The 19,438-nt window shown below is 47.5% G+C and overlaps 1 protein-coding gene across 3 annotated transcripts in view; it reads left to right on the forward strand.

The window, feature by feature from the left end:
- The first annotated feature begins 13,175 nt into the window (after window positions 1–13,175).
- The window catches only part of LOC125436916 (ovostatin-like), a 110,296-nt gene continuing 104,033 nt past the window's right edge, over window positions 13,176–19,438 (forward strand). For all 3 annotated transcript variants that reach the window (XM_048504288.1, XM_048504289.1, XM_048504290.1), the window contains exons 1-2: window positions 13,176–13,271; window positions 13,387–13,458. In XM_048504288.1, coding sequence (XP_048360245.1) covers window positions 13,394–13,458 — 65 coding nt within the window. In that variant the 5' untranslated portion in view covers window positions 13,176–13,271; window positions 13,387–13,393. The remainder of the gene's footprint in view (window positions 13,272–13,386; window positions 13,459–19,438) is intronic.

The following is a 19,438-nucleotide window of genomic DNA, read 5'->3' on the forward strand; positions in this document are numbered from 1 at the left end:
CAGCTGACAAACGCAGGTACCTTCACAACTCTGGATGTCCCCAAACATGTCTTTCGGTGTGCAAAATGTTTGAGATAATGAAAATTGCAAGGGATTCCAATAAGTTAATCAGCAAGGGGAATGCTTTAGCGCTGTGTTTTTTTCAGCCAGGTGTGTCCAAAGGCCCTTTCCCTCCAGTCAGCCCCCTCTTCTGCCTTGACCCCACTGACTCTCCCCCTTGAGAAAGGAGGGGTATTCTAATGCCCCTTTCCAGGAACACCGCTGTTTTCCAATCTGCCTTTGGCTCATTCCGCACATGCAGAATAACGCACTTTCAAACTGCTATATGCTGCCACAGGAGGTGGTGATGGCCACTAACCTGGATAGCTTTAAAAGGGGCTTGGACAGATTTATGGATTTATGGAGGAGAAGTCGATTTATGGCTACCAATCTTGATCCTCTTTGATCGGAGATTGCAAATGCCTTAACAGACCAGGTGCTCGGGAGCAACAGCCGCAGAAGGCCATTGCTTTCACCTCCTGCATGTGAGATCCCCAAGGCACCTGGTGGGCCACTGCGAGTAGCAGAGAGCTGGACTAGATGGACTCTGGTCTGATCCAGCTGGCTTGTTCTTATGTTCTTATGACCTCACTGACTCTCCCCCTTGAGAAGGGTGGGGTATTCTAATGCCCCTTTCCAGGAACACTGCTGTTTTCCAATCTGCCTTTGTTTAGTCAGCAATTACTGGGTTTTTTAAAAGCCATCTGATGGGGCAGGGAAATGATGATTGCAAAGAAAATGTGCTTGAAAGCGATGAGTACTAAGCTCCAGATCAGCCATGTGGTGGTATTTAAGAACATAAGAAAGAACCTGCTGGATCAGACCAGAGTCCATCCAGTCCAGCACTCTGCTACGCACAGTAGCCCACCAGATGCCTTTGGGGGCTCACAGGCAGGATGTGAAAGCAAGGGCATTCTGCTGCTGCTGCTGCTGCATTCTGCTTCTCGCAATGGCCCACCAGGTGCCTTTGGGAGCTCACGTGCAGGATGTGAAAGCAATGGCCTTCTGCTGCTGCTGCTCCCGAGCTCCTGGTCTGCTAAGGCATTTGCAATCTCAGATCAAGGTGGATCAAGATTGGTAGCCATAGATCTACTTCTCCAAAAATCTGCCCAAGCCCCTTTTAAATCGACTTCTGCTCCAAGCCCCTTTTATTTCCATGAGCCACTGCTCCCCACCCCAGAAGACTGGCAGCTCTGACTTGGAAAAATACTGAAAATGTGAGGGTGGAGCCCAAGGGAGAGCTTAGGGAGGGAGTTCAGCAAATATAATGCTATTGAAACCACCCTCTGATGATGACATCTCCTCCTCCCAGGAAAAAAATTATATCTGTAGTCTGCAGATCCATTTGGGCGAACTCCAGATCCTAGTGGGAAATTGGCACCTCTGACTCAGAGGCTTAAATACATGAGGAAGATTCCTGCGATGCCCACACCTCGTGTCCTCCAAATGAGTATTTTTGCAGATGCTAAGAATAAATCCCGGAAGCTGTTTCAGCGTCTGCTGGAGCTTTTGGTCATGAACGTGTTGACCTGTGGCAAAGCTTTGGGTGGCTGGATGGCTCAGCTCACCCTTGTAAAGGTTACATGAGTATACAACGCACATGTTAAGTACAACATGCACTGGAGGAGTGAGTCATTTGTCTTTTAATTAGAATGGGCTGGCACGATGTCAGGGAAGCCCTTGCTTGGAACAACTCAGGTGGAATTGGAGGCTGACTAGTCTCCAGCAACTCCCACCCAGATTCAGGTGAGGCCGGCCGTGCTGAGTGTGGCCAAACCTCTGCTGCCAAAGGACTGTCTCCTCGCTTCTGGCTCACAGTGGCAGGGGATGGTGAGCGTTAGCCACACTCCATGTGCTGGCCCCCAGATAGTGGTCTTTTCTGCACCAGCCTTTTAAAACATTTCGAGGCAGGAAATAAAACGTTTCCTCCATGGAGTTCCACGTTATTTTTTAGAAGAAGAAGAAGAAGAAGAAGAAGAAGAAGAAGAAGAAGAAGAAGAAGAAGAAGAAGAAGAAGAAGAAGAAGAAGAAGAAGAAGAAGAAGAAGAAGAGAGAAGAAGGAGGAGGAGGAGGAGGAGAGAGGAGAAGGAGAAGGAGCAGGAGGAGGAGCAGGAGGAGGAGGAGGAGGAGGAGGAGGAGGAGGAGGAGGAGAAGGAGGAGGAGTTTGACTTTATATCCCCCTTTCTCTCCTGCAGGAGACTCCAAAGGGGCTGGACAATCTCCTTGCGCTCCTTCCCCTCACAACAAACACCCTGCCTGAGAGTATCAGGTGGGGAGCTGAGAGGAGCTCCGAGAAGCTGTGACTAGCCTAAGGTCACCCAACTGGCGTGTGTGGGAGTGTACAGGCTAATCTGAATTCCCCAGATAAGCCTCCCACAGCTCAGGCGGCAGAGCTGGGAATCAAACCCGGTTCCTCCAGATGAGATACACGAGCTCTTAACCTCCTATGCCACTGCTGCAATCCCACTGTTGCATTAAAAAAAGAAATGCAACGGTGAGGGACAACTATTCTTGAAAAGACTCAAGAAAAGGCTTGTGGGGCAGAGGCGCAGCAATAGGACAGCTCCTAAACCCCACAGTGCTCAGAATCCGTGGATTCTTTGGCACGTGGAGAATAATGCACGTTCGAAATCCACTTTCCAATGCACTCTTGCAGCTGGATTTTACTGTGCGGAATATAAAATTCACTTTCAAACCATTGTGAAATTGGATTGAAAGTGCATTATCTACTGCACGTGTGGAAGGAGGCCAGGGGGCAGATGAAGATCAGACAGGGGAAAATTCAGCCTCATTTTGAGGGTTGAGAAGTGGACACTAGAAGAAGAAGAAGAAGAAGAAGAAGAAGAAGAAGAAGAAGAAGAAGAAGAAGAAGAAGAAGAAGAGGAGGAGGAGGAGGAGGAGGGGGGGGGGGAGGAGGAGGAGGAGGAGGAGGAGGAGTTTGGATTTATATCCCCCCTCTCCCTGTAGGAGAACTCAAAGGGAGCTGGATAATCTCCTTTCCCTTCCCCTCACAACCAACACCGTGAGGTAGGTGGGGCTGAGAGAGCTCCGAGAAGCTGTGACTAGCCCAAGGTCACCTAGCTGGCATGTGTGTGTGGAGTGCACAGGCTATTCCAGGGGTAGAGAACTTGCGACTCTCCAGATAAATTAGGGAATCTGGCAATTCCTATCAGTTTCTACTCAGCATGGCCAATTGGCCATGCTGACAGAGGCTGATGGGAATTGTAGTTCCTGAACATCTGGAGAGCCGCAGGTTCCCTACCCCTGGGCTAATCTGAATTCCCCAGATAAGCCTCCACCGCTCAGGCGGCAGAGCTGGGAATCAAACCCGGTTCCTCCAGATGAGATACACGAGCTCTTAACCTCCTGCGCCACTGCTGCTCCTCAAGAATTTTATTTGCAGCCTCAAAAAGGTTTAAAAGAATGTCTTTTTTAAATGGTGATTTGGTTGAAATGTTTTGAAAAGATCTTCAGTGGCTGTGCCATCCACTGACTCCGTTTCCCATGCTTCTCTGCTTCCCTGATCTTCTTCCTCAGTGCCATTTTCTAATCTCACTCTATTCCCCTTGCCTGTTGTATTTCGATAATTTCTTTTTTTTTTACCTGGGGGTGGGGGTTAATCATTTATGCATATATATATATACATAAAACCTTTATTAGGCATAATAATCATTTATGCTTTGAGCATATGAGGAACAGAGGATCTCAGCAGGAAGCTCTGGCCCCTTCCGCACACGCGAAATAATGCGTTTTCAAACCACTTTCACAACTGTTTGCAAGTGGATTTTGCTATTTCGCACAGCTTCAAAGAGCACTGAAAGCAGTTTGAAAGTGCATTATTCTGCATGTGCGGAATGAGCCTCTGAGGCATCGAAACATCAATTCAATGCAGAATTCCAAAAAAGAGGAAAAAGTTGCATAATGGCAGCCATGAATCATTTCGAGGGGGTGAGTGGGGACATACACTGTGGTAAAGGTGGGGGGAGGGATAAAAAACATTTTCCAAATGTTTTCAGAGATTTGTGCAGAAATCACCCAATGTGGCAGGAGTCTTTTGCTTTGAGTGGGAAATTAGCAAGAGGAGAATCTAGGCTTAGCAAAAGATTGGGCAAGCTCGGAAACTTGATTGCCTGTTTTTACAGAAATCAGCTATTGCAAGAAACTCCCAGGAGAGCAAATAAAGTTTAACCATTTCATTTAGGGATAATGGGGGTACACAAGCACACAACAATCAAAACAGCAGAACACATACACAGTCCTGAGATATAAGCAGTTGTGAGGGGAAAGGTCTGGGATAGATGAGGGAATTGGGGGAATAAGGGTTATAGTCACTTGATCTTGGAGCAGAATGGTCCGATGAACAGAACTGAGTGATCTGCATTTAGCTCTGGTAGAAGAACAACACGTTGTGGATCAATATCACAGACAGAGAAGTGTTCAGAGAAATTGAACACTGCCTACTGGATGAGTGGACTTCATATAGGGAAAAAGGGACCCTCAGAGTTACGCAGAGTGACACTTTATTTCCCAGGACAAAGATGAGTTCCTCCTTTCCAGGAAAGACAAGAGGCAGACATAAACCTTAATGGTTGGGTCATTGATCTAATAGATTCAGGCATCAGCTTGATGTCCCAAGCTCAAGAGTGCCTCCAAGGGGGAAGCTAGCTGATGAAATTACAGTTGTGAAACAATAACAATGCAAATGGGGTGGTCGTTCAAGGTATTAGTCAAAGGAAGAAACATTGGTTAGGACAACACAGGGCAGGTAAGCACATTAACACATCCATTGTCTTTCCTGGGGTGTATGATCCAGGGCTCGAGATGGGAACACTTTAAAGGGCATGGCATTATGTTAACTTAATCGTGTCAAAAAGGGTGTGAGAGAGGCATTATGCAAGATTGATTTGGAGGGTGACAAGTCCAGACGTAGTTCTATTTCCTTATGGGTATACTGAGTCAATGCAAAGAATGGGCTCCCCAGTCAAGCCCTGCATTGCTAGGCACCCCTAGTTGGCTGAGATGGGGAGAGACACCGCTGTCCTTTAAACAAGGTCCACCACAGCTTGGTCTGGCAACACCAGGTTCAGTCCCCAAAATTTCCATTTAAGGATCCCATGAACACGTGAAGTTGTCTTATACTGCATCAGATTCTTGGTCTAACATGGTCAGTATTATCTACTCAGGCTGGTGGTGGTTGTCCAATGTCTTGAATGGAGGTTGTTCGCATCACCTACTACCTGTCTTTTCAACCTGAGATAACAGGGATTGAATCTATGAACTTCTTCATACCAGGCAGATGCTCTACCACTGAGCCACAGCTCCTTCCCAAGAAGAAGAAGAAGAGGAGGAGGAGGAGGAGGAGGAGGAGGAGGAGGAGGAGGAGGAGTTTGGATTTATACTCCATCCTTCTTTCATGTAAGGAGACTCAACATGGCTTATAATTGCCTTTCCCCACAACAGAGGAAGGTAGGGATGAGAGAGTTCTGAGAGAACCATCACTGGTCCAAAGTCATCCAGCAGGCTTCATGTGGAGGAGCAGAGAAACTGAACCAGTTCACCAGATAAACATTCACCACTCATGTGGAGGAGTGGGGAATCGAATCCGGTTCTCCATATTAGAGTCAATCGCTCTTAACCACTACAACATGCTGGCTCTCTACACTATGAAATACTTATGCCTGAGACCTTGCAGAGCTGTTGCCAGTCTGAATAGATAAGGCTGACAGTTTATTAATGGTTTCTGTGTGTTGTACCAATAATAAAGTCTTTAATATTTAAGAAGACTGATCTTGACGGACCTATGATCTGATGTGATAGAAGGCAGCTTCCTCTCTTCAGAGAAAAAAACTACCCCAAGACAGTGATCTTTCCCCTTGTTAGGTGCAGCCCAAACAGAACAGCTTTATAAAGTTTCTCAAAGTTGTCCAAGTTTGGCCTTTGGAACTCCCTGTGAGAGGAATGTTCCCTAAGGGGAACTGGTCACCGAGTGCGTATCTCTGTTTCCACAACTGTTGACATGAAGTCAAAGAAGGAGGTGTCCATGAAGGCAGGGGTCTTCAGTCCTTGGTTCAGAGCCTTCAAGTGCATACCCTGTTTCCCCGAATATAAGACATCCCCGAAAAATAAGACATAGTAGAGGTTTTGCTGAAGTGCGAAATATAAGGCATCCCCCGAAAGTAAGACATAGCAAAGTTTTTGTTTGGAAGCATGCCCGACAAACAGAACACAGAAAAATAAGACATCCCCTGAAAATAAGACATAGCGCATCTTTGGGAGCAAAAATTAATATAAGACACTGTCTTATATTCGGGGAAACATGGTAGTAGAGTCCTTCTTGCTGACTTGCAGACCCTTGGAGCAGGGGTCCCCAACATGGTATCCATAGGTGCCAGGGGCCCCACTGGCCCCTTTCCTAGTACCCACTGAGTGTTTTTGGGCAGGGCTATGTAGGTCTTTGGCCTGATCAGGTGTCTAATTGGCTACTGGAGATCTGATTAGTTGTACAGATGTTCAAAAACGTTGCTTTGGCAGCAGCTGCCACCGCAGTGTAAGGAGCTTCCCTGAGAGACAGCATGTAAACTGCAGCAGCTGTCTTGTGGCTGGCTCCGCCTCCGGCCACAGCTATTTTGTGGCAGCTGTTTTGTGTCTGAGCCCACTACACTGTGTCAGAATTCCAAAAGTTGGGGACCACTTCCCTAGGGACTACTGGGGGTGGGGGAGGTTGGTGCCTTTTGGAAGGACCTGCTGTATAGGCAACCAACGTGTCCTGCTTCTGTCTTCTCTTCGTGCCTGCTCGGAAGAAAGGCAACAGGACAGTGAGATGGACGAGGGGAAGAGGAAGACTTCCAAGCGATGACCTGGCCATCAAGAAAGCAACCACCGCTTCCATTCAGTCCTCTGTTGCTGGTTCCCTTGAGTTATTTATGGGAGTCATTAACCACGGCTGAAAGGCTAATATGCCTTCAAAAATCAGCAAGGTCATCAGCAACGTTTCTGTAACCTCCAGGTTAATCTCGACTCGACGTTGGGCAATCACCGATGTAGCTGAAATACTAGGGAGGTTGCATTCTTTGGCTCGCCATATGTCTTTGTCAGCACTGTTGGTGCATATCTTCATGAAGAGGTGCACAGAAATTCAGAAATGATTAAAACCCTGCCAAGGGGAACAAATGAGAACACACCAGACACCATTGTGAACTCGGCCATTTTTTGGGGGGGGGAAGACCAGGAAGGGGCTGTGTAGAGTGTCTGCTTGATATGGGAAAAGCCCCAGGTTCAGTTGTGGCTGTTGTGGGTTTTCCAGGCTGAATCTGTGGCTGTGATCGGGCGGTTTTTGCTCCTAATGTTACGGCCGCATCTATAGCTGAAACCTTCAGAGGCATGCCGCAGCAGGATGGGTATCCCCGGTGAATTCTGCACAAGACAAATAATGGGTGTATGATATTATATAAATTGTTGGGGGAGGGGAAGGGATGACGACCTTGCACAGACCCCGTTCCCAAAATGAGCTTGGCCCGTTTTATTCCCTTCAACCCAAAATTTTCTTTTCTTTTTTTTCCCATAATACTTTTTATTAATTTCCTTCTTTAAAAAACACATTGAACATAAAACATACATGAAACCATTGAAACACATGAGACATCAACAAATATTAACATGTAACAAATGACCCACATTTACAGTTACCCAAACATAATCTATCCTACCCCAACTACCCATAACAATAACCCATGATTCAATACATCTAAATCAAATCAGTTACTTCACTATTCTTTGGTAATTTATTCTATAGCTTTAATAAACTTAAATATCTATACTATACTACCTTATTTTTCATTCCATATTTTTAATATTTTAATTTCAATAAATTTCTTTTTTTATCTAGGCCCTTTCAATATCCCATAATCATAATTTTATCCCTTTTATTGTGATGTAACTGCCCAATACTTATTGCTTTGGACTTCCCCTGTTAAGTAACTAAATCCATGTTAATTTTTCCCTTAATAAAGGTATACAATTTATTTTGTAATACAACTTTTTTGCAGATTAACTTATTGCAATATAATTTTGTAAACCCAAAATTTTAAGATCGCCGAATTAGCGAAGTTGTGCACTATCCACTGTCACCCAGCAGGTTGTGAGCAGATTTGCAGACTGCCTGACAGTGTACAAAGTCCCCCAAGCCTGTTTTCTCCCTGGGGCAGCAAGGAGGACTGATCTACAGCAGCAGCATGTTCAGTATTGCCCGGGCATTGCAGGAAGCTATCTTTTTCTTTTCTTTTGTGTGTTGCGCAGGTGCAGCTATGCAGGTGCAGCCAGTCGGATTGTGGGATGGTTGGCATGGCTGCGGGGGATCATTTTGACGCAGAGTAGACTTTATCCAGTGAAAGCTGCGTTATTGAGGCAGGCTAAGTGCAGCTGCATCAAGCCTGGCACAGCAGACGAAAACACCACACCACAAAGTAGTTTTACTTCCAAAGAAGACTTTATCTTAGGTGCAGGCAGTGGTGGGATCCAAAAATTTTAGTAACAGGTTCCCATGGTGGTGGGATTCAAACTGTGGTGTAGTGCAAATGGGGCTGGGTGGGACATGATGGGGGCATGGCCGGGCATTCCGGGGGCGGGGCATTCCTGGGTGGGGCTGTGGCAAGGATGCAGCCACTGTGCCAGTCCTCGGGCGGGAAACGAATGCATGCAGGCACAGGCTGCCACGCACGCCGGTGCACCTCCTGCTAGACTGCTTCAAGTTCTGCGAACAACTGCTGAGAGGAGGGGCGTCACTAAGGCAAAAATCACATGGCAAAATCACCAATTAGTAACCCCCTCTCGGCACACACAAATAATTAGTAACCTACTCTCGGGAACCTGTGAGAACCGGCTGGATCCCACCTCTGGGTGCAGGTATTTGCAGTGTAGACAGAAATCAGTAAACAACTGGGCAGCATGCTCCGCAGAAGCTCCAAAACTCCCTAGACACAGTACCACTGCACGGGCTCTACATCTGCACATCTGTTAGCCTATCACAGTGAAGGTCAGTGATCTGGTTTGTACTGGATCTGTACAGTCACATCTGGCCTTTGTCAGGTACTTCCTCTGACAGGAGCTGTCACCTAGATCACTTTGATCTGTCTGCTCACAAGATGCACACCAATTTTCTATATTCCCTGACACATTTCTGTATGCCTGCGCAGCTACACATGTGTTGCAGGAATTAAGAGAAAGAGGGGAGGGCATCTCTGAGCAAAGGTGCAAAAGCAACCCGGATAGTTTCCATGGGCTTCAATTGCTGCCTGAATGAGCGCTACCACGCTGGCATCGGGAAAAAAGGAAAAAGGGTCCCCGCGGGTAATTCACCGTGGAATCCACCCCTCGGCGACACAGTGTGGAGTGGTTGTGTGGTAGGGTAAATGTTTTGTCTACCTCACAGGTGCAGGAGTGAGTCAATTGCAAAGGTGAGGCAATTGCAAATGCAACAGCAAATGAACTCCACCCGGACTCATGCAAATGTGCCTCTGAAGATGCCAGCCATAGATACGTGCGAAACGTTAGGAGCTACAAACTACCGCATCGCAGCCATGCCGCCTGGAAAATCCGCAACACCCAATCAATCATTTTTGTTTGGAAAAGACCAGGAAGGAGCTGTGACTCAGTGGCAGAGAGTCGGCTTGGCACGCAGTAAGTCACAGGTCCGGTTCCTGGAACCTCCAGTAAGAATAAGGCGAGATGGAAGACCTTCTCCTAAGACCCTAGAGCAGTGATAGCGAAACTTTTTGAGACCGAGTGCCCAAATTGCAACACAAAACACACTTATTTATCGCAAAGTGCCAACACGGCAATTTAACCTGAATGCTGAGGTTTTCGTTCGTAAAAAAACAGTTGGCTCCGAGGCGTGCGTTACTCAGGAGTAAGCTTGGTGGTAGTCGGTGGCTTTGCTTTGAAGCGACCGTGCAACTCTTCCAACGGATGAATCACGGCCCTAGGAGGGTTTACTCAGGAGCAAGCCCCATTGCCAGCAACCGAGCTTACTCCCAGGTAAAGGGGAGCAGCAGTGGCGTAGTGGCTAAGAGCAGTGGCTAAGAGCAGGTGCACTCTGATCTGGAGGAACCGGGTTTGATTCCCAGCTCTGCCGCTTGAGTTGTGGAGGCTTATCTGAGGAATTCAGATTAGCCTGTACACTCCCACACACGCCAGCTGGGTGACCTTGGGCGAGTCACAGCTTCTCGGAGCTCTCTCAGCCCCACCCACCTCACAGGGTGTTTGTTGTGAGGGGGGAAGGGCAAGGAGATTGTAAGCCCCTTTGAGTCTCCTACAGGAGGGAAAGGGGGGATATAAATCCAAACTCTTCTTCTTCCTCTTCTAAAGGATTGCACTTTAATGTATTGTCGAAGGCTTTCACGGCCGGAATCACTTGGGTGCTGTGTGGTTTCCGGGCTGTATGGCCATGTTAACTTCAGTCGCACGGTCTGAAATGCTGCTAGAACACGGCCATACAGCCCGGAAACCACACAGCATTCAACCGATTGCACTTTAGTTCTTTGCATGAATACCAGTGGCATTTAACAGAGCTTAACAGGGTTACCTACACTGCTCCCCCAAAACTAGGTCTTACGTTTAATGCTAATAATCGAGCCCAGCATGCCCACGGAGAGGGTGCTGAGTGCCACCTCTGGCACCCATGCCATAGGTGCGCCACCACTGCCCTAGAGAGATCTCAGCTTGAGACCATGGAAAGAAGCTGCCGGTCTGAGGAGGCAATACAGACTTTGATGTCTGACAAAGCACCAGGCCGCTTCACAGTAGGAGCCGCTCTTGGAGCGTTCTCCCTTTAACAGTGGCTGCCTCTCAAAAGCTCAGAAGCTGTGCCAAGTTCTCAGAGCAGCGGCAGTTACGGTGATGTAACGTCAAATCGGCAGCAGAAATTTGGAAACTGCCCAATGAAGAAGGCAGGGCGTAAAATGCCTCAGAGTTCTTATGCATTAGGCATTTGCTTCAAAAAAAGCCAGGTTGCTGAAGGTTATAGAGGAAGAGAACTATGCGGGTGCGCCTATGGGTTGTTTTTTTTAAGGAAGTCATTAAGTCCCACCTTAATTTCGCAGAAGACGTGTCTCAGAAGGAGACCTGCGCTTTCTGCCCTTCGGGCTCCCTGAATGCCCTTTTCGCTATCGGATTCCAACTTGCCCTTTCAGACCGTGCGACTGAAGTTAAAAATCCGGACGAGTCGCATTTCTGGCAAATGGGCCCGGCTAAGAATAGCCTCTGTGGCTTCTGGTTTCGGCTGCCTCTCCTTCTAATCTATATTGAACCCTTTAGGGAGGGAAAGCATGTTATATTTCCACCTAGGATTGCCAGCCTCCAGGTAGGGCCCAAAGACCCCTGGGAATTACAACTGATCTCCAGGTGATAGAGATTAGTTGCCCTGGATAAAATAGCTGCTTTGGAAGGTGGACTTTATGGTACTATACTCCACTGAGATCCCTCCTCAAATAACTCTTAAGGTTGCAACTTTCTTAGCAGAAGTAATAAACAACAAATGTTACCAAAAACCTGAGTTTCAGTAGTTATATAAGGTTACAAATACACGAGCTTACATGTGATTTAATAAAATGACAATCGTGAGCCGTTCTTGAATGTAATGGATTTTAATTGTCTGACGCTAAACAATATATCATATATCCGATGTTTTGTATATAATATTTTATTACAACCTGGATATTAGACTATTTTTGTACCTACGTAAAGAATTATTGTTTCTAGAGATTTTAACTTATGCCTAATAAAGGTTTTGCTGCTGCTGCTAATTTAAAAAAAAATCCTGCTTTACCCAGGCTCCACTCCCAAATCTCCAGGTGTTTCCAAGTCTGCACCTGGCAACCCTGAACATACCTAATGAGTTCCTTGCACACACCGCTTTTCTGTCCAAGGTTTCTCCCTCCTTTCTAAAACCCAAGGTTTCTCCCTTCATTTTCTTTTTCCAACTGCAAGGAGGGGGCGGGGGTTGTCGAACCTTAGCGCCTGTCCATTGGTAGGGCAGGCCAAAACAGCGAGGCGGGGAAAATGCCCCCGGTTCTGCTATCGAGGGGTTTTGCACTCCAGCAGAAGCCACCGGAGCAACAAAGGGACGTTTCAAAAGAACCTCAACCTTTGCGGCTCAGAACATTCGAGGAGCAAAGTCGATGCTGCCTGGCAGTGCCAGGATAAAAACGTGGCAGACATGCTGCAGCACCGGGGGTCGTGCAGAACTTCCAATTGCATTGGGGCATTCTCCGTGCCAACAGAGGCAGTGGTGGGATCCAAAAATTTTAATAACAGGTTCCCATGGTGGTGGGATTCAAACTGTGGCGTAGCGCCAATGGGGCTGGGTGGGGCACGATGGGGGCGTGGCCGGGCATTCCAGGCATGGGGCATTCCTGGGCGGGGCTGTGGCAAGGATGCAGCCGCTGCACCAGTCCTTGGGTGGGAAATGAATTCACGCAGGCGCAGGCTGCCACGCACACCGGTGCACCTCCTGCTAGACTGCTTCAAGTTCTGCGCGCGACTGCTGAGAGGAGGGGCGTAACTAAGGCAAAAATCACGTGGCAAAATCACCAATTAGCAACCCCCTCTCGGCACACACAAATAATTAGTAACCTATTCTCGGGAACCTGTGAGAACCTGCAGGATCCCACCTCTGAACAGAGGAGCAATTTCGCTGTGCAAAATCGGCGCAGGAGTCTCAAAGGTGCCGGGACCTGTGTTGTCACCCTAGAAGAGGCACTGCTTGGAATTTCTGCTCCTGTATCCGGGAAAGGTCATTCCTTCCCATCATTCCTGCTGCATCTTCTCCCCCTGTGTCTCAAAAAAGCAAGACGGGAAACTGCTGCAATATTGACTCTCAAGCCATGTGTAAATGGTGAGGATTCATTCCGAGCAGCAGGAATTGCTTCCCTTGGGTCACTTGTGGAACAGCTAGGACTAGAAGCCTTTCCACCGCCCTCCAGCAAATCAGACAGCCTATCCTTTGTTTGTCCCTGGTCTTCCCTAGGACTTGTTGTGAAAGATGTAGGGCAAAGTTTGGCCTGAGTCAGTGAACTCGAGCAGATAATGATGAGTTCTTTGGCGGGGCACCAGGGATGAGTGACAGGCTCCATGGAGAAGAAAGCGGAGATACAGCAATCCTGGAATCACCTGGCCTTGGATACAAACGCGGGAGCATCACAGAAGGGATCGGAGAGGGAGGAAATCCACCCCAGCATGTAAATGAGGTTCCTGACACCAAGAGCTGGGGTTTAGAGCAGGAGGAAGAGGAGTGGCTTAGGCGGTTTAAATACCAGGGAACTCAGTAGCTCCCTTTCGGCTTTCTCCCTGCAGAGTAGAGATGAGCTCCTGGATATTCCTGCTGCTGTCCTTCCTGCCGTTGAGTTTTGCAAGCTCTCCAGAGCCGTAAGTCATCACATCTCAAGAGAGTCTTTATGGGGGGGGGGGGAGTCTTCTGAATTTATTTTTAAAAACGCTTCTGTTCTGCCATTCAACAACGCTTCCTTTGAAGTGGCCTTTAAACGTCTCCTCTTTGCTTTATTTTGTCTTTAAAATACAATGCCACTGTTTAGATCCTTGAAAATAAAATGAACCAAAGGTCAAACAAGCCCTTGATTTATTAGGTGGGGATTAGAAAGAGCATCCACTCACCGAAGGCCAGCGGGGTGTTGTGGTTAATAGCAGGAAGCTCTACTTTAGAACAGGGTTTGGTTCCCCACTCCTCTACACGAGTTGCAGACTCTGATCTGGCGAACTGGGTTCAATTCTCAGTTCCTCCACTTGAAGCCTGCTGGGTAACTTTTGGCCAGTCATTGTTCTCTTTGAATTTTCTCAGCTCCCACCATTCTCCCAAGATCTCTGTTGTGGAGAGAGGAAAGGAAAGGAGTTTGTAAGCCACCTTGACACTCCTAACAGGAGAAGAAGAAGAAGAAGAAGAAGAAGAAGAGTTTGGATTTATATCCCCCCTTTCTCTCCTGCAGGAGACTCAAAGGGGCTTACAATCTCCTTGCCCTTCCCCCCTCACAACAAACACCCTGTGAGGTAGGTGGGGCTGAGAGAGCTCCGAGAAGCTGTGACTAGCCCAAGGTCACCCAGCTGGCGTGTGTGGGAGTGCACAGGCTAATCTGAATTCCCCAGATAAGCCTCCACCGCTCAGGCGGCAGAGCTGGGAATCAAACCTGGTTCCTCCAGATTAGATACACGAGCTCTTAACCCCCTACGCTGCACTGCTGAGAGAAAGGCAGGGTATAGATCCAAACACTTCTTTTTTGCTACAGCTGACTTATGGTGGTTCAGTGATACTTGGAGGAGGTTTGCCATTGCTTACCTCCACCTCAGACCCCTGGTATTCTCTGGAGGTCTCCCACCCAAATGCTAGCCAAGGTCAGCACCAAGAGTGACCAGCCTACAGACACCCAACAAGCTTCCATGACAAGAATAAGGGATTTGAACCTGCTTTTCACAGGTCCTAGTGCCGCAGTAGTGGTTAAGAGCAGGTGAGCTCTATTTTGGAGAACTGGGTTTGATTCCCCACTCCCCCACATGAGTGGCAGACTCTTATCTGGGGGACCAGATTTGCTTCCACGCTCCTACATTCCTGCTGGGTGACCTTGGGCTAGTCACAGTTCTTTGGAACTCTCTCAGCCACACCTACCTCACAAAGTGCCTGTTGTGGGGAGAGGAAGAGGAAAGAGTTTGTCAGCCACCTGGACACTGCTTACAGGAGAGAACGGCGAGGTTTAAATCCAAACTCTTCTTCTTCTATGCCGTGCAAGCTCACTCATGCCAGCTTCTACATTCACTTGTTGTGGGGTAAAAGCCAAGTTCCCACTTCACGTTTCTCCTCAGTCATTAACTTCGAGCCTCGGGATCTTCCTAATTACAAAATGACATAATAATCCCTTTATATTATGCAACGTTAAATATGCCAAGATCGGTTGGCTTGGCTTCATGAGTCCCAGGTTAGCAGAATAAGCATTCCAGGACTGGCACATTAAGGCGATAGGGCCATGCAGGTTGTGGGGTGTGAATAGGGTTGCCAGTTCTGGGCTGGAAAATACCTGGAGGTTTTGGAGGGGAAAACCTGGGAAGGTTACGGGGGAAGGGAGGGACTCCAATAGGGTATAGTGGCCTAGAGTCCACCTTCCAAAAATTCCCTCAAGGCTAACTGGCCTCTGTGACCTGGAGATCAGTTGACAAATAGCAGATCTCCAGCCTAGAAGTTGGCAACCCTATGCAAGGATCATATAAAGCAGTCGTTTAGAGCTGCCAACTCTGGCATGGGAAATTCCTGAAGGTATGGGAATGGAATAGATCTGCCAAAACCCTGAGTGGGGCGGGGAATCCACCATATCCTTGACTTGTTGCTCACTGCCACTCAGGCGCCTTCCGATCCTGCAGAATAATGCACTTTCGATCCACTTCCAATGCACTTTGCAGCTGTATTTTACTGTGCGGAAGAGCAAAAATCCACTTGCAAACAATTGTGGAAGTGCATTGAAAGTGCATTATTCTGCAGGAATCGGAAGGGGCCTCGGTCGTGGCAAAAGAAAATAAAGAGCTCCCCCATGAAGCCAGCTGTAGCATCCCATCAGTTCCTGTAAAAACCAGACGTGGTAAATGGTATCTCTAGGAATTACTGGAAACTCTATGACCATAGAGTTTCCAATGATTCCTAGAATTGCCTGTGCCATTTCTGGTCGCGGTTGCTGCTGCTGTAATTTTTACCAGAAAGGGGCATTGGTTCTGCCTTTGCTGCTAAAGGGGTTGTATATACGGGGGGGGGGTGGGGTTAAGGAGTTCATTGACTCCTGGAAACTTCCCATCTCTTAGAAGACTGGTTTCGTCTTGCAGAAAAGACTGTGACATCATCTGTTTTCCTCTGCAGTGTCTGGCTCACTTGCTTGAAACAGCTGATACTTTTTTAGCTCAAGAGCATTGTCAGTGCTTCTGTCTCCACTGTGACCTGTTTTGGTCCTAATTACACAGGCGATCAAAGGCTCATTCCACACATGCAGAATAATGCACTTTCAAACTGCTTTCAGTACTCTTTAAAGCTATGCGGAATAGCAAAATCCACTTACAAACAATTGTGAAAGTGGTTTGAAAACGCATTATTTTGCATGTGCGGAAGGGGCCTATGAGAAAACGGTTGCAGGGTTGATTCTGAAGGCTGGAATGTAGGATGAACAATTAGCCTGTGGCCTAGAGGCATGATGTTTCCTCTCTCTGCCCCAACCCAGACAATCAGTCAAGCTGGATGGCCTTCCCCTAATGCAACTTGCTGCTTTGCTGCATTCCAGACACAATCCTCAGCCCCAGCAGAGGAGAATAAATCCCAAATTATTCATAATATTGCTTCCTTTGTCCAAGACAAGTTTCCAAGAAAGTGCGCGCTCTCCTTTCTTGCAGTTATCCAACAAACCAGATAGCACCTGTAGTCACATCTTCATTTTCATGCCTCTTTCCAGTTTGGCTGAGCTTTTTCAAGAACATCAGAACAGCCCTGCTGGATCAAACTAGCGGTCCAGCTAGTCCAGCATCTTGTCTCACACAAAAGCCAGCAGCTGTAGAGGGCCAAAACAAAAAAGACACAGAGGCCGATGGGGCTTCCTAGCTAGGGTTGCCAACTTTGGGCTGCGGAATTCCTTGAGATTTGTGGGTAGATCTCAGCAGAAGGTGATGCCATAGACACCACAATTATGGAGCAACCTCACCTGGGAGGAATGCTGGACCCTCTCACTTTTGATTTTTCAGGAGGCAGACGGAAACTGTTTTATTTAGAACCATTTGACTAATATAGGGGCTTTCCCCACTGACAGAGTTGAACAGATTTCTACCTAGGTTCACCTCAGTGAATCCCCACTGCCACCAAGCTCAACATTGTTTTGTCTCAGTTCCCCCCACCCCCCTCAGAACTGCAACATCCTTGTCGCAGTTATGAACTACACTTTTCTGCCGGAACAAGGTCGATACTGCTTCGAAGTGGGGTGTCGAAACGACACCTCATCCGTTTAACCAATCACGAGCTGCTTTTGTGGCATGCGCAGAACAGGAGAGTCGTGGCAGGCAGAAAGTGCATGTAACTGTAAACTGTAAAAACTGTAAAAAAAAAAGAACGCTCCCGTTTCCCGCCGTAACACAAGCGCCAATCACGATCGAGGAGCGAACAGGCACCAAGATGATCCTGCCCACTTAGCTCGGTTCCAGGGGGCCAACTCAGTTGCTATGGGGACAGCCTGGAATCGCCCTCCACTGAAGGGAACCGAGTCGACCTTAGCTCCCTTCTGTAGTGGGGAAAGCCTCATAGTTTTTATTTATTGGCATTCCCAAATGGTAATTTTAAATTGTAGTGTTTTACGCAATTTAATAATTAATTTAGTTATGTTGTAAGCGGCCTTGAGTTCTGAAAGGCAGGAAAGTGGCTAATAATTGTGATGGGTGAATGAGACAGAAAGTTTGGATTTATACCCCACTTTTCTCCACCATAAATAGTCTCAAAGTGGCTCACAAACTCCTTTCCCTTCCTCTCCACACAAGTGACCCATTGTGAGGTAAGTGTGGCTGAGAGAGTTCTGAGAGAACTGTGACCAGCCCGTGTTCACCCAGCAGGCTTCATGTACAGGAGCAAGGAAAGAAATCCAGTTCATCAGATAAGAGGTAGCCGCTCAAGTGGAGGAGTGGGGAATCAAACCTGGCTCTCCAGGTTAGCGTCCGCCTCTCTCAGGCACTACACCATGATGAATAGATGGATTCCATCCTCCAAAGCTGTCATCTTCTGCTAGGGAATTGATCATCACAGTCTGGAAATCAGGTGGTGTTCAGAAAAAAAAACTCCCTGTACTGGTATTCAGAGGTTTCCTGCCTCTGGAGATGATAGTTTACTTTGGCCACAACGGTCATTGGACAATCATGGACAGTCGATCTTCATGAATCTGCATAACCCCCTTTTAAAGCTATCTATGTTTGTGTCCTTCACCAGTCAACTGTTTACTTAACTTGCTAAGTAAAGAAGGATTTCCTTTGGTCTGTCCTGAACCTATTTCACAACAATTTGACTGGATGCCCCTGAATTTTAGCATCATGGGAAGAGGGGAAAAAAGCTTTTATTATTCATTTGTATTTAACCTCTCTTACCACTTCCCTGCATTTTGCCCAATCTTCCTTTCCACAGCCGGGTCTACCTGCAAACCAGGCAGCACTTTTAGGAAAAAAACAGGCAATTTATGAAGATTGGTGAGGGCCCTGGGAAAGAGCGGTGGCCCTTACGAGCCCTCTGAAATATGATTAGTTCCAAATCCAAAACCTTTATTAGGCATAAAACCGGTGTGTGTCAAGAATTGCAAAGACAGTAAGAAGATCATTCTTACACAACTTGCAGTACCCAGAGTAAAAATATAGCAACAGCTTCAGAGATTTCAACATTCGAGTTATTTAGAAGCTTAGACATTTTTATCTTATCAGAAAGGAGCATAAATCCTGTCGGTAATACAGTTCTCAAATCAGTTCTGATGTTGTTGCGTTTTGAACAGTGAAGCAGAATATGAGAAAGTGAATCAGTTGTATCAGGACCCAGTTGACAGCAACGCTCGTTTTGTGGAATATAATATGAAGAAGAAGAAGAAGAGTTTGGATTTATATCCCCCCTTTCTCTCCTGCAGGAGACTCAAAGGGGCTGACAATCTCCTTGCCCTTCCCCCCTCACAACAAACACCCTGTGAGGTAGGTGGGGCTGAGAGAGCTCAGAGAAGCTGTGACTAGCCCAAGGTCACCCAGCTGGTGTGTGTGGGAGTGTACAGGCTAATCTGGATTCCCCAGATAAGCCTCCACAGCTCAGGCGGCAGAGCTGGGAATCAAACCCGGTTCCTCCAGATTAGATACACGAGCTCTTAACCTCCTACGCCACTGCTGCTCCTATGATCAGTTGAGAAAGCTCGGTGCGTATCTTAACGCAACTGCATTTCCAGCAAAATCCGAAATTTACTCTCAATCGGCAGGTTCTGTTTTGCTGGAACCTGCATTTAAAAAGGAGCTCAACAATTAAATTGTTGCATTTCCCCAGAGATTCTTGTTTCAGTTCATGCAGTTGCAGCAAAGTGCAGTATTCTAGCCAGGTGAACATGCTTCCTTACTCTGTGGAGGGGTGATGTTCTTGGCTTCTGGACCAACAGAAAACAGCAAGGGCAGAGGCATAGCTCCAAGGGGTTAGGGGGGCATGACACACCAGGCATGTGCCCCTGTGGGGGCGTGGCAAGGGCGTTCTGGGGGCGTGGCAAGGGCATGGCATAGCAGTGGTGTTCCGGGGCTGGACGGCGGCATGGCAGGTGTGGAGGACGCACCAGTGCCTATGGGCAAGGGTGTGAAAGAGAGGAGAGGCCAAGAAGCA

The sequence above is a fragment of the Sphaerodactylus townsendi genome, linkage group LG07 (genome assembly GCF_021028975.2).
Source record: "Sphaerodactylus townsendi isolate TG3544 linkage group LG07, MPM_Stown_v2.3, whole genome shotgun sequence".
NCBI lineage: Eukaryota > Metazoa > Chordata > Lepidosauria > Squamata > Sphaerodactylidae > Sphaerodactylus > Sphaerodactylus townsendi.